Here is a 21,469-nt window from a genome sequence, read left to right on the forward strand (position 1 = left end):
AGCTCTCACTCCATGATTTGGGTCAAAAATGAGAGCTGTTGTGGCCCCGCTCCTGAGTCCTGGCTGCGGTCCTTGTGCCCATGAAAAAGGGCCTTTACAGAGCGCCTTCCTTTGAAAAGCAGGGGGTGGAGGGGGGTGGAGGTGGGGCTTGAACATACATAAGAGGCTAAGACAGTCCGCCAGTCCAATTTGGCACAACATCACCAGACAATTTTCTGTTCGCCTAACCTATATGAGGAGGCTGATTGGATCTCTCCGTTCATTTAAATCCCTCTTTATCCACTTCTGAGGCTTGTTAAACAATAATCCCCTCGGATCGTCCTTCTTTTGAAAGAGAAAGACTGTTAGTGATGAGCACAGTCAGGTTACTCAGAACTTTATCCTGGATGTCGGATGAGGACAACGTGACTGGGGTCCAGTCCCAGGGCTTGGTCCTGCAGCCTGCCTGGGACTACCTCCACCAGAACCACCACGACCTCCTGAGGAGCCCTCTGTTCCCCGTGATCCTCTCCGTCACCACCTACTTCCTCCTGGTTGGTATTTACACTGTGCTCGACCTGATGGCTCCCACCTGGCCCTGCATTAACCGCTACAGGCTCCATCCTGACAGACCCGTCACCTGGCCCAACATCTGGACCACCCTGGGCGTCACCATCTACAACCATCTCCTCTACATCTTTCCGGCTACAGTTGCCCAGTGGCTGTGGAGGCCACCCACCCCACTGCCCTGCGAGGCACCCACACTCTGTAGCTTCTTCCTGGGCATCCTGGGCTGCATGGTGGTCTTTGACTTCCAGTATTACCTGTGGCACCTGCTGCACCACCGGGTGCCGTGGCTGTATCGCACGTTCCACGCCGTGCACCACCAGTACAACCAGCCTTTCAGCCTCGTCACCCAGTACCTGTCCGGCTGGGAGTTATTCAGCGTGGGATTTTGGGCTACAATAGACCCCATCCTGCTCCAGTGCCACTGCCTCACAACATGGGGCTTCATGGTATTCAACGTATACACTTCCACTGAAGACCACTGTGGCTACGACTTCCCCTGGTCCATTCATAACCTGGTGCCCTTTGGCCTCTGGGGTGGCGCACCAAAGCATGATGCTCACCACCAGCGGCCCAACACTAACTTCGCCCCATTCTTCTCTCACTGGGACTGGCTGGGGGGCACCCACTCTGTGCCAGCTCCCTCGGGCCACGCTGCTGCGGGAGAGCCAGACGAGGTGCAGGGGAAAAAAGACTAAAGAGCTGGAATGAATCTCTCATTGACTCTGTCGCTCTCTTACTCAATCTGCCTCTTTTGTACCTGCTCTCACTCCAACACTTGTTTTTTCAGACCAGTTTCTCTCTTTCCTGTCTGTCTGTCTGCCTTTCCTGTCTTTTTGATACTATTATATTGATTCACCCTATTTTGATGTCTGCTCTCTAACAGAACATGGATATTAGGAGCTGATAATCAGTCTAACATTTGACTATCTGGTAAGTTGTTGAGAAGAGCTATCTTTAATGTCTGTTTGTACAATGATAGTATAGATTATCCTGTACTGTTGTGCATTTATCTCTTATTCATAGAGATTTCCCATTAATGTGTTGGTGTAATGTCTCTGTGGCATTCTCAGGTCAGCTTCCACACGTTTCTGAGCTTTTATTGAGCATTTGCAGATGGTAGGTGGTGTGATCTGTCGGAGGGATTACACACACGTTAGCACGTACATTGTCCCTCTCTCCCTCCTCAGCACTGACCCTCTCACTCACACGCATGAATAGCAGGCTTTTAGCTGCACCCCAGTATGATGCGTGGGCGCAATACTAATCTATCGTCCTCTCTTTGAGACCAAATGCTTTCACTGGAAGGTTCTTATTAAAACTCCCCCCCCAAAAAATACAATACCTTTGTGATGTGACTGTGAAAATAAAATTATTTAAATTATGTCAGGTGTTATTCTTTGAAAATATGTTACTATGTCGAACCAATAGGGATTACTGTGAGAATCATCACATTTTTGCATTTATTTCACATTTCAGAATAAATCAAAATGTAAATTTGTGTGGCTTTTCTGAGTCAGAAATGATGTGATAATCAAATAAATTTCAAATGACGTACCAACTACTTCTCCTTGGTGGAAAAGTGTGTTTGTTTTACTTAAAAGTGGTTTTATGATATATCGCAGTTTAACTAACATACCAGCAGAGGTCTCTTTTCCTCTCAACACACATCAGATCAACAAGGCAACAAATTTCACATATCAAACAGCTTCTGCAGTACATATTTTGGCTGACTCATCTCAAGCACAAGAGATGCACACTTTTTCCTTTATGCAGGCTCTTATCTAATGATAACACATAGGAAATGCAGTGAGGCATAGTATGGTTGTGGTGACCTAGTCCCACTCTGTCTGACTCTTCTTTCTGTTCACCTAGAGACAACACCAACAGTCAGAACTGGTTTTGCGTGTTTGTGCTTCACACACAGGCTGACAGTTGCAACAGGCTGTGCTTGTCTTAGAAACACCTGTCTGTCTGTCTGTCTGTGTCTGTGTGTCTTTGTTACAATTATTCTAGGACTGGGATCCTAAATCTGAATTAAAAAACAGACTTTATGCCCACGTCTGGTAGTAACATGAATCTCTAATGTGTGTGCATTCTCACTGTTAGCTATTTTCTAACTCTCAAATCCATAGAAATAACTTAGGAAGTTAAATTATTTCCTGACTAATCCCTTAAAGGGCTACTTGAGTATTTTTCACTTGGCCCTATTTTCCCATTGTTTTTGTGTCTATGTGACTAATGGAGTCAACAATTTTTGAAACTGGTCCAACATCACTTTAAGCGGGTGTACACTGATAGTGCGCAATTGCACAGTAATGTTACATTACAGCCTGTTTCGCCACTGCTGGCTGCAGCAGTTTCACTCAGTACTAGGGGTGGGGTTGGGGGGGTTGGGGGGGGGGGGGGGGGGGGGGGACGATACAGCATAGTACTGCAATATTTTTGTGTGGCAATATCATATTGTCACCTAGTACTAAATATTGATTTTTTTAATCAGATAAATTATTAATATTACAAATATAAATCAAACTTTTCATAGCTTACTAGAATAATATAATCAGCTGTTTTTTCATTTTACTAGATATATTTTGCTGCAATAAAAATGATTGAAGTGAGATGAACAGACTATTTTGTTTTATCGGTTAAAACTGTTGATGTTGACAAAGTTTTCCTTTGGGGACATAATTTGCCACTGAAAAATGGTAATCAATTGCAGTATATCTCAGTGTATTTTATTGCAATACTCAGCATATCACAGCACGTTAAAAATCACGATAATATTGCATAGTGACTTATGCATCATGATAATATCGTATTGTGGGGCCTCTAGTGAGTCCCACCCCTACTCAATACTGGACCAATTTCAATAACAAATGTTCCCATTAGTCACCTCAAGACTCAAGACAACTTTTTTAATCCCTTGAAGGGCAATTCCATTTGACAGCTTGCGCCACAACACATAGAAACACAGAAAGAAAGTTGACAGCTGTGTGCAAAATCTGTTAGCCCCAATAATGAATTAAAAAAACACCAATAAATATATTCATTAAAAACAGCCTAATTAAGCACTGGATGATAACATACATAAAAAGGTACACAGTACCCAAACCATACAAATTCATAAGGATATATTTAACAGTCGGACAGCAGAGGGGATAAAAGACCTAGGAACAGTGATTACCCTTACAAGCAGGTTGGGCATAACGACACCCTGAAGGCAATAGTGAAAATTCACTTGCTAAAACAAGCCCTTAGACTCAAGTACATGGGAAAATAGGGACCAGGTTAAAAAAAACAAAGTTCTACCATGTGCCAGTCATGTGGTTACAGGCCTCTTGCAACTTACAAGAACCTTAAAGCACACCGGACATGTTGCATCATGAAAATACTGTATGCAACACAAACCACCATACATATGTGTGTGCAACTGCAGAACTAACTACGCTGGTACTTTGTCCTTTTTTTTTTTTTAAACCATAATAACAGTCGTGAAAAAATATCCCTGAATTCCAAAACATAGCTGAATTTTATTGACGTTAAATAAAATCACCAGGTCTTAAAGCAATATTTAATGGAATAGATCCACATTTTAGGCAAATTTCTTTCTTGAAAAAATCTTCTTTCTTGCTGTGAGTTTGATTAGAAGATGTTTTCATCACTGTAAAATATATCAGCAGCAAGTTAGCTTAGCTTAGCATAAAGAATGAAAACGAGGGGAACAGCTGGCCTGGCTCTGTTGCAAGTAACAACAAAAAACCCCCCGCCTAATTAATATGTTATATCTCATGTTTAATTTATGCAAAAACCAAAGTGGCATGAAATAACATAATTTTTAGATTTCAGTTTCTGCATAGTGTAAAAAAGTGGTGCATTAAAACTATAGCCCCTTTACCACTGCACAAAATAAATAAATAAATTCATAAATAAATCACAAAAGACCTGCTAACATACAGTTTACAACTGGCATTTACATCTGGCAATGGGAGAGGAGTTTATCACCTATTTTTAGCAGGTTTTCCGGTGTTTAAAAAAACTGCATACACATGCTAATGTTGGTGAAAAGGGCTATATGTGTTGCATTGAGCTCTTTGGAGTGCAGCTACTGCAAATGTGTCTGTGCACGAAAACAAGTCACAGCTCATCATATGGAGAACTTTCCGTTCTTACCATACCAACGCTGTCTCTCATAGCTGTCATTGCAGAGCTGCAAAAAGGTTCATAGTTTGTTATGATGAGAAAAACGTAGCATGTTAGCATATCTTAAAAAAAATGAATGCATGTACATGTTTACCCTTAACTTTACCCTTAAGTCTTTAAGCCTTTCATTCCTACATAACCATTCATGGTCATGCACTCTGAGACAGGAAATGCCAATCCCTGCAGAATTCATAATGCATCCAAATCTTTCAGCTACACTAACTTGTATAAATTACAACCAGTGTTGACTTCTGAGAAAATAATTTAAGGGGTCTTAACTTTTTCCTTTCTCTGTTTTATTAAACTATCAGATACATAATCCATTTTAAATCTACAGAATTCTTCCCCTGGTGATATTTTATTATCAGTTTTCCACTGCAGCCGCAGAGTGCTTTGGTTAGAAAATATTTCTGTTTGCCTTGGTCACACAGTGGAACTATGTAAATATAACAGACAGGGAGTGGCTCTGTCCCCAACATGTGAAAAGAAGGTATTCCACTCAGAGTGCTGACAAAGGGTAAGACGACACTCACACAACAATCATTTACCTCTTAAAACGGCCCCGAGCGCAGCCTCAACCAACCAGTCATTAAACAGGAAGCTATCACCATTCACAGTCTACGTGTGTACCTGGGGGAGGGGGAGGAATCCTTTGGCAGGGCTATTGCAAGAAACACCTCAGTTCACATACTTCTTCTCTAGAGATAAGGACCTGGAGCATTCACTCTGGTTCACAATACCCCTTTGTCGACAGCCTATTGTCTTTGTGTGTCTGAAAATGTGTGACTGAAACACATTTTGAATGAGCTTCAAGTTAGAAAGGAGACCAAAATTGACTATCAAGACGTAAATGTATTGTTTGTATCAATAAATAAAAATAACTGGGACAGCAAGCTGTGTGGCTTCCTGTGCTTCAGGTGAAACATGGCCCGACACACAAAAACCAGTGGGAGGACGATCTGTTTTTGCTATCCTCACGACATGCCTCGTCACGCTCTGACACATTCTATAACCCCCTCCACTCTGACCCTCTCATCTCTGGCTGTTTCTTCAGAAGTCAGTATATTTAATATCTAACTTTAACTAAACATTTCAATACTTGTTTTACAAAAGCTTGTACATTTTCTTTCATTTTTGTGACACTAAAAAAACAACTCAACACATTCCATGAATTCCCAACATTTTCACATAGCAAAGACAGCGATCCATGACAATGAGTCTACATCCCTCTTCAGCTGCATGAGGAAAATTCAGCTGATGACTCACTCCACACAGGCATTCAAATCAGTTATGCAATATTAAAAGGAGTTTCATTGAAACTGCATCCTGTTGTTTTATCATTTATTTAAGAAACTATGTAACAATACCACCTTTCTCCTCATTATTCTCACAAGTAAATAAACAATTTATCACACAAGGTTTAAAATAACAGGATAAAACATATTGGCTGCAGGAATGTGCCGAACAGGCAAGATTAAAAACAAAAAAAAAACACATGAATGGCTATTACATTCTGTTGTTGATATGATTAAAGCTACAGTCACCTCTTGTTATCTTCCTCTGAACACATTAGGTTTCTTCAGCTCTAAAATGGTCTTCAGTGCGGTGAACTGGTCAGTCAGAATCTTGTGAAAATCCACATTTTGTACAGCTGAAAAGACCACATGTCAGTCTTTAACAGGCCTTCCATTTCTATATTAAAAAAATTAAATATGTATTCATTTTTTACATTTGAAGACTACACAGCAGTTCATAATGAATATATATACATATATATACACATTTTAAAATGTACTCCCAGCACAGTCATCTTCACATTTTTAGTTCATCTTTGGTTATCTGAGGTCAGCCCAGTCGCCAGAAAAAAATATTAGCATTCTGCAAATAACAATATTTGTAACATTTGCATGTTTTATACTAATATCAGTGTTTCTAAAATGATGTAGTTTATGAGCGGACTTTATTGTTGGGAGGTGGAGGGGATGGTGGATGGCGTGTAACCCGGGCTAGATGCCTGCCAAGCTGCAGACCACTGTTTGAGACCAATAAATAACAAATCAGTTATGAATAAATGAGTCATTGCTCTTTTTCCAGCAGCTTTTTAGCCCCCAAATGTGGCTGATTTTTGGTGACCCGTCTAAACTTAACCACACATTATATATACAGTATGAAAATGTAACGTATCCAACGTACAACGCCAACAATTTTTTCTGGCAGTTGGGTTGCTGAGGTTACCTGGTAATGACTGATGGGCCTTATGTCCATAACCACAGACCTATCCACTGTGTCTCAGTGCCACAAGGTTTCTGTGATGCCCTGTTTATAAGCACAAGCACGGTGCATGATATCCCACCAAAGTCTTTCTTTGCTCGCCTTTATCCACCTTATTTCTAACAGTTGCTGCTCTGCGTGTTCCCACTATCTGACACATATGACTTGCTCTTCCTGGAGTATTTCATGGAGCTGAAGGAAACCCTCATTCTCTCCACAGTCCGGCTGCTCCTGCACAGCAGAGTGTTCTTCACGTGGTTCCTGAAGTCCTCCGACACAAAGTAGTAGATAAACGGGTCCAGGCAGCTGTTGAGGCTTGCCAGGCATAATGTGGAGATGTAGAAGCCGTAACCATTGTTTATCACTCCATCTTTCAGTAGAGAGTAGTGCACCACCAGCATGATGTTACTGGGGACAAAACACACTAGGAATGTCACCAGGACGGTCACGATCAGCACCACGGCTCTCTGGCGGTTCTTTGCTGCTGAGCTGTCGTCCATGCTGTTCCCCAGAGCCCTGAGCAGCAGGACGTAGGCCACAATGATCACTATACAAGGGACGAGGAACACAACCAAACCCATGAAGATAAAGTAGTAGTAAGGAAGCTGCACATCAGGAAATGGATTGTTGGAGTCCCGTATGACGTTGACATCGTGGCAAGTGGTGATGTTGGGGTCTTTGAGTTTGGCGGTGTGGTCATACAGATACAGAGGCGTGCTGGTGAGCCAGATGAAAGCCCAGATGGCCACGCAAACCCCGACAGCCACTTTGTTGTTCTTCCTCTGCTGGGACAGAGGATGAGCCACCACCCAGTACCTCTGCACGCTGAGGCAGGCGATGAAAAGGATCGAGCAATACATGTTCCCATAAAAGAAGCTCACAAGGACTTTGCACAGCGGCTCTCCGTAGATCCAGTCGTTGCCGTTGAAGTGGTATGCTATTTTTAAGGGGATCCAGATGACAAAGAGCAGGTCAGCCAGAGCCAGGTTGGCCATGTAGATGGAGGATGGGTGCTTCTTCTTGGTCCTGAAGAGGAACACCCAGATGGCCATGCCGTTGGCAGGAAGTCCCACCACAAACACGATGATGTAGACGATAGGGATGAAGACGGTGGTGAGATTACTCTTCAGTGTGTCAGATGTTGTGCGGTCCACAACTACTAGATCTGAGTTTTTAGGGTCCTTAAAACCGATAAACCCTCGTCCTTTACCTAAAATAACATGACAAAAATGAATACATATTAGGGCTGGATAGATTTTTGACTAATCAATTATTCCATCAGACAAAAATATGAATTGTGAGCCATCATTATAAAATCTACCATCTTACAAACTGGTTTAGGTTTGGGTTTAGAACAGCAACGGTTATTCAAGAATGTCACCATAGGCTCTGGATTTTTTTTTAATTATTTGCAGGCTACAAGATAACATTAATTATTGACAGTGTAATTCATAAACAAAATATCATCAATTGTAGCCGGGGTTGGTTGGCATATAGCTATTTACTGGGCTTTTGATGGTCACTGAAACCTAAATGCTTTCTTCATCTGCACTCATCTACTATGTTAAGAAATCTGAAAGTCACTAACTTTTTTGGCAAGATAAAGATTACAATGTTATGGTATCAAAAGTTTTTACAAACTGGTCTGTGGACTAAATATTACAAATTTGTGTTGGATCGAAATATTAGAAATACGTTACATACTGTATGGATAATAAAAGTAGGAATCAGCTGCATTTTGATATAATATTAGAAAGTCTGTGATGAGTGATGGTGGCTGCTATCTTAATGTCATCACAAAATTGGGTCAAAGGTGAGCAGGGTTGGCTGGCACCTGTGAACCAATGGCTGTGGTAAACATTACTACCAATAAACTGGTTAAATGTCGTTTGCTTTTAAAAAATGGACAGATGTTCAAGTTTTCTGGTTCTTGTTTGAATTAGTTGTTCACATAGTTTCTATTGGTTGCTTCATATTTCGTAACTGAAAGCATTAAAACGTATGTATTTATAGCTGAGACCTTCACTTTTCATTTGCTGGTGGTTAGAATATTCTAAAATAAATTATGCCAGAGAAGTAGGCCTATTTAAGGGAGTGAGAAGTTTCAACCAGCCCTGAACTCCACTACAGCTGAGAGGAAGTAAGATATTTTCTACTATTCTCACGAGGTTGGATACACAATATCTGCACCAATAAAATATAACATTAATAATTTCTGTTCATATAAATTATTCTCTTACGCCCTCATTTCCCGATACACCTGTCTGTTAGAGATAACCCCCACCCAATGTCAAAAACTCCAATTCCGTCAAAACTCCTCTCTAATTCTGAATAAATAATAATGAAGACAATGGCTTAATACATTAATCTCAATATACTTAAATATTAATAAAGTAAGTCTGTATTAATATACTCTCGAGATGAGACTAAAAATGTCTCATTGGTTCGGTTTTATGAGCTCACGAGCTCCTCAGACAATAAACAGAGGGACTTCCGGTCTTACCTGCGGCATTTGAGGCAGAAAAGCAGCAGAAAATTAGAAGCAGCGATAATAACCGAGTTAAATCCATGGCGGTGTACTTTACACGCTCTCAGCTTCACTGCGTTGTGACAGTCTGACTTTCACAACTCCTTAAATGTCGGACAACTCATACAACTACACCCTGGGAGGACACACCCCGAGACTACCTGTTTGGACGCTGTGTACGTCATCAGTGACCCGCCTACTTTGTTTAGCCTGTGGTGGTTTCTCCATCACAGGTTTCTGTGGAGCTCACTGAACCCACGAAGAAGAAAACAGAAAAGTAAACATCCATAGTGAATAAAATCTACCTCATAGATATTTTTTTCCTTGAAATCTAACCTTCGAGGTAAATCAGTTCTGTTATATATTGCATCAACAGACAGACTGCTTTCAACAGTTTCACAATTTCCTACAGCAGAATCATTTTGTTCCTCTTCATACGGTGATGTGCAGTCAAAACAAACAAAGACAGGTTGTGCTGTATTTCATATAAAAACTGCCTTACAAGTACAACCAGAGAGGTGACCTTACATCAGAGGAAGTGTTCCAGGTAAATATAGCTGATGCTGTTGACTTCTGGAAACTATTTTTTCACTTCTTCTCTGTACTTATTTTGAGTGGACAGATGTAGTTTTGTGTTTTCTATAATCCAGTTATAATTAAGTTAGTAATAATGTTTTTTTTACAATATTGCTGAATATGCAGATTATTTTCTTGAGCAACTGTTTGTTTTTTTGTTTGACATTACAAAATATTTGAAAGGGGCAGCACAGCGATGGAGTGGACAGCACCTTCGCCTCACAGCAAGAGGGTTCTGGGTTTGAACCTGGTCTTGGGACCCTTCTGTCTGGACTCTGTATGTTTTCAGTCAGTAATCAATGCAGATTCACTCTCAGTTGATGGACTTATCAGTTAATTATTTTAGCTTTATTTTCAACAATTCCTGACAGAACTCAAACAGTGCGACGTGATAGGTGTAAACAGATACAAACTGGGTTATAAATTGATTCAACAAATACATATTATTGGACTAAATATACTCACCCTGAATAACACACCCTAACTGGTAATTTCAAGATCATGTGATCTCTCTCCCTCCCTCACTGTGTCAAAACTGCCCTTGTCATGTAGGATGATCTGTTAATAATACAACACTGAAGCTAACAAGTACCCAGTGTAAACATGTATATGAGTATTTTTACTTCCGTAAGAGTCTGAACTGTTGCATTCTGTAATTTAGTATGTAATTCAGCAATTCAGAAACCAGTTTGTACAACACTCTTTACCTATTTTGTTGAGCCTAAATATAGAGGCATGAACTCTATGTTTAATACCTTGGAAAAAATGTTTCTCCTGCTTTCTTCAAAAAGTAAGAAAATAAAATAAAAATACAAATTACATCCCATCCAACAGTGATTGCTAATTAGTCCTAAAGGCCTAATAAAACTTTTTTTCACTTTACAAGACCAAAAACTGAATCTATTCAGCAGAGGCAGTTTGCTGTTTAAGAAGAAGAAATACTTGATTGATCCGCAAGGGGAAATTCAATGTTTTTCACTCTGTTGTCATATACACACAGACCTGAAATACACAGAGGGACATGTCAGAGCGAGGTGGCTGAGCAGTTGGGGGTTTGGTGCCTTGCTTGGGGTCACCTTGGCAGTGCCCAGGAGTTGGCACCTCACCAGCTGCCAGTCCATGCCCCATGCTTGGTCCGTATGGGGACTTGAACCCAATGAAAATTAGTCATTCCTGACAATGAATGATGAAGAAAGTTGGAGAACAGTTAGATACAAAATTAGATGTAGGCTAATTTTCCCTGGGGGGGTGGGCCTTTGTTCCAGACCCCCTTAAGTTTTAGTTCGCACGAAATATTTACAGCCTCTGGTTCTGCCCCTGCTCTTTAGTTCATCTAAAACCATTTCATTAAAAAAAGTGATTTTTACCTTGATATAATTTGTTTCACAAAAGTAACGACATCAGTTCAGGAAATATTTTCTATTGTTTGGCAAAGAAAAATAAATTATGCCATTTACTGATACAATCATTTGCCATTAATCTATTATGGGGGATTAGATGGTGTTATACTCTGGCTTAGAATGCATCAGGACCTTTGGAAGACCAAAACAATAAACAATGAATTCACAGCAAAGGTTAAATATAAGGATTGTTTTGAAAATAAGGAACATGCAGTTTGACCTTTACAACTGCCTGCCTGACAATTAAGGCTGAGACAATGTCAGTAACCAAATACAAGGTTTCTGACAATTCAAGACTATTTAAGACATTTTTAATACCATAAAAAACTCAATATAATACCTGTTTCAGAGTCATACTGGACAAAGTATGATAGAAAAGCAGTGGAGATGATTAGGCCTACAATTATTTCTCATTACACTTTTTTTATCCAGTACTTTGCTGCTGTATAAAATGTATGCATCTGTTTTTATTTATGTTTTACACAGTGTCCCAACTTTTTGGAATTGGGGTTGTATTTCAGAATTTTATAAATTCAATTTAAGACTTTTTTTAATACCTTTTAAGACCTTTTTTGTAAGGAAATCGAGTTCAATGTTTTTTGAGACTTTTAGATCTGCAGACAGCGTGATAGGGGAGAAGTTGTACGTTTTCTTTATTGGCAAACTTTAAAATGTAGTCATACAAGTAAAAATGATAACTATAAAAACACACAAGATATACACATATTTCAAACTTATATCATACAACATGCTAAATCTAGGTCTCACTTCTTTGTGGTATGTTGATACGCTTACAAAAGAGTCATCTCAAAATAACAGCGTGGACTAAAAGATCAGACACGTAAAAAAAACACAGACCAAAGTTCAATCATTCATGGTCCAATGAAATGTAATAAAAACAGCAGAAGACTGCATTCAGCAAAGTGCACTGAATATCAGTTGTATTACCAAAACATATAAAAAAATAAAAATCTATTTACAAAATTTAAAAAGCAGTAACTTAGACAGCTTAAAGCTTCTAGGAGGACTACATTTCCTCACAGAGATGAAAGAAGTCACTGTGAGGAGTTATCTTACAACCTGAGATTTCAATGATGAAAAATTAGCTTAAACACCAAAAAAGCACTAGCACTCAGTGCTCCGCGTGTTCCCTGAATCAGACGTATATGCGCTGCTTTTCTTGGAGAACTTGAGAGCGCTGAAGGAGACCCTCATCCTCTCCACTGTCCGCTCACTCCTGCAGCGGAGAGTGTTTTTCACGTGATTCCTGAAGTCCTCAGAGATGAAGTAGTAAATGAAAGGGTCGAAACAGCTGTTAAGACTCGCTAAGCACAGGGTGGTGATGTAGAATCCATACAGGGTGTTGGTGGCGTCACCCAAAAGGAGGATGTAGTGCACCAGCAGCATAATATTACTGGGAGTGAAGCACACTAAAAACATCACCAGCACTGTGATGATCAAGACCACAGCTTTCTGTCGCCTCTTGGCGTTGGTGGGGTCCTCCATGTTGTTCCTGAGTGCCTTGAGCATAAGTACGTAAGATATGATGCACACGATGGTGGGGGCAACAAATCCCACAATTCCCATTGTCAGGAAGTAGCCCGCTGCTATTTTCTTCTGACTGGGCTTGGTGACATCATGGCAAGTGATGATGTTGAGTTCTCTTACCCGGACATCCTGTTCGTACAGGAAGAGAGGGATGGTGAGAAGCCAGACTACCACCCAGATTGTTATAGAGACAATGACAGCCAAGCGGTTATTCCTATGCCGCTGGGACAGCGGCTGTACCACGGCCCAGTAACGCTGAACACTTATACAGGCGATGAAGGAGATGGAGCAGTACATGTTGCCGTAGAAAAATGCCACCAGCACTTCGCACAACCCCTGTCCGTAGATCCAGTTGTTGCCGTTCAAGTGATACGCTATCTTCAAGGGGATCCAGATGACAAAGAGCAGGTCAGCCAGAGCCAGGTTGGCCATGTAGATGGAGGATGGATGCTTCTTCTTGGTCCTGAATAGGAACACCCAGACGGCCATGGCGTTGGTGGGCAGTGCCACAACAAACACAATGATGTAGATGATTGGGAGAAAGACGGTTGAAAGATGACTGCGTAGGAAGCGTTTGGCTTGGGAGCTGATCAACACCCCATCATTAGTCTCTGTAGAAGGGAAGCCTCTCGAATCTGTTTCAAATCATGAGATAAAAGCATATAAAAAAACAGAAGTACAACAGGCCTGAAATAGATGCAGAGACATACTACAAATTTATTTAAATGTGAAGCTCAGTCAAGGCTCATTTGTACTTCCTTTACATATGAAAATAGATACGCCTGTTTTATATGTTGTAAACGACAACGTCACTGCCCTTGTATTTCCATGTGTCCTTCATGATGGCATATAGCCAATAATGGCACTAGAGGGCGGAATCAAAAGATTCACACAACAACAACCACGGTGACAATGGAGGCGGTCACAATATTGTACCTTTTAACATTGGCAGGGGTGGTCTGTAAGCCACGACACACATCACCACATGGGGACAAGGAAGTCTTTTCATTGTATTATATATTTGTTCCGTTCCACCATTTTTTCAATGTCCATGTTGTCACTTTTGCATGTACCTCACTTGAACTACGTTACACTGCATCCACAATCTCTAGTGTTTTGTCTCTATCTTTAAGCTTTCAGAAAACAAATAAATGACGGAATGAATGCAGAGTACACACAGAAGGCTCCATGCATCTCTGCATCTAATGTTGAGGATTAATAAGCCCTAAGACTCAATTAGTGGCGAAAGAAGTATCCAGATCCTTAAGTAAAAGTACTAATACCAAAATGTAAAATTTACAGCCCAGTCACCGACAGAAAATGTTGTCATTGTACATTTATGTAAACCACAAACATGTTACATTTGTACATTTCATATGTATCACATCAATGTTGAAAATTGATGTAGTATATAAGCTGACTTCGTCTGCCCACAGCTGTTTTTCCAGCGGGAATTGTGCCCCCAAAACTGAGTATTTCAGCCAAAACATAATTTATTCCTAATTATAACCAAGTATACCAAGCATTATTAAAACATGGAGCTTTAATGTATCCACTTCATAATAACAAACAAATGTATAATATCCGTGGTTTGCAGAAATGTACAGTGCAAAATATATTAGACTGGATTGAAAATCTACTCCACTACAAGTAAAGGTCTTGCATTCAAAACCTTACTTATGTAAAAGTATATATCAATAAAATGCACTTAACAGCTGAATCAGTAATTCCAATGTTATTTCCATGGCTTAGAAAAGTTTAGTCAATGTTTGTGAACATGAGCTACTCTCTGTCAAAGCCAGAAACCAGAGAATTAAGTCTAATGCCTGATTTATGGTCCTGCGTTTAATCAACGACGTCGCTACGTCGTAGGGTACGTGGCTATGCAGGAGGCTCGCTGTAGCCCCCCGGCGTAGCCTGACATGCACCTCCCAAAAAATGTAACTACATGTCAAGGTGACGCAGACCCAGCGCAGACCAAGAGGACTGTGATTGGTTTGCTTGGTAGCAACGCATTTCCGGTTCCGTATTTCCAGATTGCGCCATCCCCGCCATCTTTTAACATCTTCTGTTGCGATGTAGATGTTGCAGTATTAAGGCCCATTTATGCTCAACGTTAAATACGGATACGGACCGATACGGATGGAGCCATCTGTCCGTGCTCCACGTTCATTTCTCTGTGACCGGAAAAGCCGGAAGCTAAATAAAGAATCAACTAGAGACGACGATAACCATTCAGGAAAGGAACGCAGCCCCCTACCGCTCTGGCGGTGAATTGCACCGCAACGAAATGGAGTGACGGAGAAGTTCAAAGGGTTCACGACGGCATCACGGCAACGACGTAGGTATGACGTCATTGCGTATAAATTCTGGAGCTGCTCCATAGACAATTAATGGGAGACTGATTTTGTGGACCCACAGAATGTTGTTTAATACCAAATGAACTTTTTCTACTGTAGTGTATTCAGTTCTGAAACAAATGTACCCATGTACTCAGAACATTCCCCTGGGTGCTCTCAAGGCCAAAACACACCGGCGGCAAACTCCACACTTCAAAAAATACACCCCTTTTATTTTCAATGCACAACCCCATACTGGCGGTGGCAAGACATGCCTTGGCACTCCTGGACGTGCCTCCTCACAGCCCTTTACGCCAATGTCCAATTTCCAGCCTCACTGCCCCCGGAATTGAATGCATATTTCCCCCACTCGCTATGTGCTTGAACATAGATTATCCTGTAGCAGCTCTTTTTCTCTGCTCCTATGGCAGCTCCTCCTCCTCCTCCTCCTCCTCCTCTGCTCACCACCGATGTATGAAGAGAACTCTGAAGCTGTTGCTGTGTCTCATATGTGACAAAGAATGGACGAAGAGAGACTCACTGTTGAGGTCGAGAAATATCCCGAGCTAAACGCCCCAATCCCATCATTATAAAGACAATGACCAAAAGGATATTGACTGGCAAGTCATAGCTCTGGAGATCAGCTCTCCAGGTGAGAAACCTACTTTAATTACGGGCTTCCACACATGGTTTTAAGCTAATGCATAGGTGGAGGAAGTACACCCAACGCGTCCAACGTGCACTAATGGTGGCATGTGACGTGCGTCACGTGACACACGGCAGTACCAGTGTGTTTTCAGCTTCAGTGGGTGCGGTTACATGATGGCTTCTCATTCAGAATGAAATCAATCTGAATGAAATCATTTGGAATTTAAGTTTTTCCATGTAGTTTACATGGGAAATTTTCATTCCAAATGAGGGTTTACACGGGAGATCAGTTTAATCGCCTTTTAATCACCTTTATTCGGGTCCACGCAAGATTTGGGGCAGGGAAGGTTTCTCATTGGATAGGGGGCCGGGCGGATGTTACGTGTTTACGTTTACCGGAAGAACACTGTAGTCCTCATTCCGGATAACAAGATGCTTGATGATGCTGTTCTTAGTGCCTATTTCGGGCTTGTTTTGCTTATATTCTTGAAGCAGCAGTACGACAACAACCTTGTTCTGCTAATGCTTTGTTTGTTGATGAGGAGAAGAGAGGTAGAAGGTCAAAGAAGGGAGACAGAAGACTGTGCTTTGGCGAATGGAAACCGGTTAGTGCAACGACCGGTTCTGCCACCGCTAGGTAAATCTCAGAGTTTCTGTATTTCCGACCATCCAATTTTGTCATGATATTCAAGTCTTCTAATGTAGAAATTAAAAAAAATGTTTCCGCTGGGACCATCTCTTGTTTTTAGAAGCTGCCATTTTGTCGCGCGCGCTATATACGTCATCGCGCCAGAAGGGCAAGGAAACGAGCATGCGCAGAAAGACCAGAATTGACTTAAAGAGGAATGAATGTACAAGTGCGAGAAATTCTTTCATTCGGAATTAGAAACGGAATATTCCAGCCCCTTATATAGGAATGAATTTTCAATTGCATTGGACATTTTCATTCCGAATTAGGTGTTTACAAGATTATTTTTAATAGGAATGAACTTTCATTCCAAATGAAAAGGGAATTAAACTGTCCATGTAAACCCACTCAGTGTCATCTAGAACATCTTCCATCATTCATTACATGCGTTTACATGGAGCCATGTATTCCTTTTGCATTCGGGTTGGAAGCCCTACCCGAATAGAAATGCTCCTTGTAAACACCTCAATCCGAATGAAAACAGCCAGCCCGAAAGAAAATCAAATCGGGTGCACAGGGGTGGAATATTCCTTTTCGGAACCCGAATGGAAGAATTTTTCTGTCTTGTATACACCTCCTACCCGATTCCAGCCATTTCATTCATTCTGCGCATGCTCGTTTCCTTGCCCTTCTGGCGCGATGACATATACAGCGTGCATAGCAACGGGCTGCATAGCAACGGGCTGAGATAGAGCAGTCGGACTCGTTGCACTCACCGGTTTCCATTCACCACAGCACGGTCCTCTATCTCCCTTCTTCGATCTTCTACCTCTCTTCTCCTCCTCAACAAACGAAGCATTAGCAGAACAAGGTTGTTGTCGTACTGCTGCTTCAAGAATATAAGCAAAACAAGCCCGAAAAAGGCACTAAGAACGGCGTCATCAGCCATCTTGTTATCCGGAGTGAGGACTACAGTGTTTTCTTCCGGTACACATAACATCAGCCCCGCCCCCTATCCAATCAGAAACCTTCCCTGCCCCAAACAAAGGCGATTAAACTGATCTCCCATGTAAACCCTCATTTGGAATGAATATTTCTCATGTAAACTACCTGGAAAACCTTTAATTCTGAATGATTTCATTCAGATTGATTTCATTCTGAATGAGAAGTCATCATGTAACCACACCCATGGAGCAGTTTCAGACTTTATACCCAATGACATAACAAATTTGACTTTTAGTGCTCTAGTTTAAGAGGGTTGTTCATTTTTACTAATATATTTGGACTGTCTTCGACCATAGGAATAAAATGGATGACTTTTGAAAATGGGTGAAGTTCCCCTTTAAGGTATGAAAAGTAAAACTGTTCATTGTGCAGTAAAATGTTCCCTGTTTGTATTTTAAAGACTGATTTTAAGCATAAGGCCATAGAGGACACATAAAGGAACACCCGAACCTTCAGTACCTTACAAACATTAAAACTAGACACAACTGGAGATACATGATTTTCACTGGACAGGGAGGGGATGAAAAAAATGTAAAACTGTAATCTGAAATGTAGTGGAGTAAAAAGTGAGTATTTCCCTCTGAAATGTAGTAAAGTTTAAGTATAAAGTTGCATAAAATGTAAGCAAACTACCTCAATTTTGTATTTAAGTAATCTACAGTAGTTAAGTAAATGTACTTTGTTAGGTTACCTTCTACAACATTTACTTTCGGCTGGGAGCACCTGTTCTCTACTTACAAACAGGCCTCTGAGCATGACTCATCTGCATTACAACTATCTACTTTACATATAACTTTATTACAGTGTGATCAAACTGCTTCTGACAGACTAATCCCCCCTATAAGGACCTAAATATCAAACATTCAGGGCCTACATTCGACGTAAAGCTCTTTATGGATCCATGTCATGCGTGAGCGGAAAGTTAAGACAATAAAAACAACAGATAGATATAAACAACTGAAACTTTACCTTGTTCACACAGGCAGCTCTGCACGCAACACAAAAATAGGAACAAGTGAACCCATGGCGTCTTCAGAGTCATGACTGCAGAGAGTAAAATGCAGTAGTGTCCGCGGGTGTGGCTGTGCTCCTCTGTGTCGATGTTAAACTGACATGCCCTCTTCATACAGACGTTATAGACACCTGCGTGATGTCATCGCGACTCAGTCACGTGACGTACCGAGACAAGTCAGGTGCCTGTGCTGTTGTTGAGAGTTTGCCTGGAGGGCTTTGAGTCAGAGACGGATAGGCAAAGGTTAGGAAAAATTAATCTTGGCTGGAGTTAAAATTAATGTATTTCTTAAAGAAAGCACTGAAGACAAACTTCTCCCTTGTGTTAACTGGAGCGGATGTTTCTGTAGGACGGGCGGAAACAGTTAAAAGCCCGACAGTCTATGGTTAAAGGTGAACTGCACCTCAAGAAAAAAAAAAAAAAAAGGTGAACTGCACCTGTGTACAAGATCAGGTGGTTTCCAGGAAGTCATACAGGAAGTCACAGAAATATTTTAAGAACAAAGTCAATTTATCGTAAAATTAAAAAGATACTTGAATATAAGTTTCGCATGAGCAGTATAATGATGCATAAACCAACACACTGTTGGGAGACATAAACTGGTAGATTATAGTGGGCATGGGCATTCCTAGGATTTGAGGACACTGGGGGGCTTAGCCCGGACCTCTGGGGGGGGTCCCAGGGGATCCTCTCCTGGGAATTTTTTTAAACAAGCTCTATTTCATGCTTTTTAAGCTCTCTAGCATTTTATTACCCTTAAAAACTTTTTTTTTTCCAATTTTATTTTCCAGATTGATCATGAATTGTAATGTAAAATATTAGCCTAGTATTTGTTAGTAATTAGTATTGAGCAGAAACAGAATACTTTGCAACAGCTATCATTAAAATGTAGAGAATTTTGAGGTACTTGTACAGGAGTATTTCCATTCTATGCTACTTTATTTTTACAGTCTATGCTTTATACTTATACTTCTTTACATCTCAGAGGAATATATATAGTCTACTTTTTATTCGACTACATTTATTTGTCTGCTTTATGACAGTTTCAGACTACACAACAGTTTTGTACTTTCTAACAGTCACTATGTCAGATTAGGCGATTGTGGAGTCTTGAATCTTGCCGTGACTTGGCCAACAGACATGACACACTAACGTCATACGTCATACCTGGTCGACTTTCACGACGTGCGTGATGTCATCAGATTATTCTTGTACTATTTTTATTATCATTACTATTGTTTCAGTCACTGTGGCTGTTCATGTGCCAGCCAAAATGTTGTTGTAGTAATATGAAATAGTGCCACCTGATCATAGTCGTAGGATTGGGTAGGGACGGTAGGGACACGTCCCTACCAATATTCAGCCCCTTCTGTATTGTCCCTACCAATATAAACACTGGCTGTCGGCGTCCGCTCAATATGGTACACAAAGGCTTAACAATCGGTGGTGTCTACCATACGTCCCACCTCTAACCTCGTATTGCTCATCAATTGGCTCTACTGTTATTTTGGTAACGTGTGATTGGTCCTCCCCAGCGCCGCTCTCTTTACTGACTTTGTGTGTGCACGTCACCGTACAGTTCACGGCAGTTCGTGAGGGAACGACACATACATGCGCGTCACCGTTAGCGCTCCACAGCGGAGCGCTGAGTGTGAACGGTGAGTCAGTTGGTTCAGTAAATAAGCTAAAAAAAATAGTATTTTCTGCCAACACCTGTTGATGTTAGGCTAACTGAATGGCGTTCCTTGGCAACTCTTTGCTAGATAATGAGATGCTAATGAGCTAATACTAGCTGAGCTAAGTTTGGCAACTATTAGATCAATATTATATGCCAGAGAACATGAAATTCCACTTCACATGCTCCATCAGCAATCATAGATGTCATGTAGTGATGACACAGTTCAAATTAATGTTTGTAGTAAGATGACATGATATAAACAGTCTGAATAAATAAAGTGTAAACACTATAAATAATAGCTCCTTCAGTGACAGTCTTCAGCATCCATGGTGTGTGAAGGAGAGACTTAGGAGAACAGAGATCCACTGCTCCCAGTAAAAACACCAAAACTGAGTCATATTCATATAATAGATATTGGGTGTAAGTGCAACATTTTGCACACAGTTGTATTATAATGATTTTGGAGCATTTACATTTTTGTTGATTGATTTTATTTATGTTTAACACGATTAAGCTGACTAACTTGTGTTGACATTATGGCTGTTCTTTAGCCTATATATATTCAGATGTTGTTTAATAAATTACACAATTGTAAAACATACAGTATGACTGTTGCATCTCAAATTGTCCCACTGTTCACATGTCTTGCATCAATATATTTTTTGTCAGATGACAAGTAGTAGAGAGACTGGAGGAGATGGAGGAGGAGAGGCAGGAAGAGAGACAGGGGGAGATAGAGGAGAGACAGGAGCCTCACAGGTGAGATTGAATCGTGAAGGATGTTGATAGTGAGATTCAGCATTGTGATTCATGCATAATATATGTTTTTACCCAATATCAATATCAATTCGGATCACTATTATCAACCCAACTGCAGACTGCAGGCTGGTACTGAAGTTAAGCCCCTTCGGAGTATACTGTTATTGTTATTATTATAGTTTACCTAGTTTACCCTGGGAAGCACATACGGACAGATGTGGTGAAGTTATCAGTGTATATTCATGTAACTGATAACATTAGAAAATACATTAACTGAGACATTCTTGTATTTAGTGTAGATATCTAAATATGCATTATAAAGCAGTGATCAG

General features: G+C 40.7%; 2 protein-coding genes across 4 annotated transcripts; one reads left to right on the top strand and one right to left on the bottom strand.

The window, feature by feature from the left end:
- Positions 1–204: 204 nt before the first annotated feature.
- Positions 205–2,035, top strand: ch25hl2 (cholesterol 25-hydroxylase like 2). The gene has a single exon (XM_033647609.2). The coding sequence runs from the start codon at positions 351–353 to the stop codon at positions 1,242–1,244; it is 894 nt and encodes a 297-aa protein (XP_033503500.1). The 5' UTR covers positions 205–350; the 3' UTR covers positions 1,245–2,035.
- Positions 2,036–6,073: 4,038 nt separating this feature from the next.
- On the bottom strand, positions 6,074–18,898 carry f2rl1.2 (coagulation factor II (thrombin) receptor-like 1, tandem duplicate 2). Of its 3 annotated transcripts, none has more exons than XM_078162009.1 (2): positions 18,658–18,898; positions 6,074–8,227 (listed from the first exon to the last, which is right to left on the bottom strand). In XM_078162009.1, exons 1-2 carry the CDS (start codon positions 18,812–18,814, stop codon positions 7,137–7,139), a joined length of 1,248 nt encoding a protein of 415 aa, XP_078018135.1. In that variant the 5' UTR covers positions 18,815–18,898; the 3' UTR covers positions 6,074–7,136. The 3 variants fall into 3 exon arrangements, with proteins under 3 accessions (XP_078018135.1, XP_033503602.2, XP_033503603.2); XM_033647711.2 differs by lacking the exon at positions 18,658–18,898 and adding an exon at positions 9,521–9,799; XM_033647712.2 differs by lacking the exon at positions 6,074–8,227 and adding an exon at positions 12,157–13,703 and having other exon boundaries at positions 18,658–18,881.
- Positions 18,899–21,469: the final 2,571 nt, after the last annotated feature.

This window comes from Epinephelus lanceolatus, chromosome 19, assembly GCF_041903045.1.
Source record: "Epinephelus lanceolatus isolate andai-2023 chromosome 19, ASM4190304v1, whole genome shotgun sequence".
NCBI classification, from domain to species: domain Eukaryota; kingdom Metazoa; phylum Chordata; class Actinopteri; order Perciformes; family Serranidae; genus Epinephelus; species Epinephelus lanceolatus.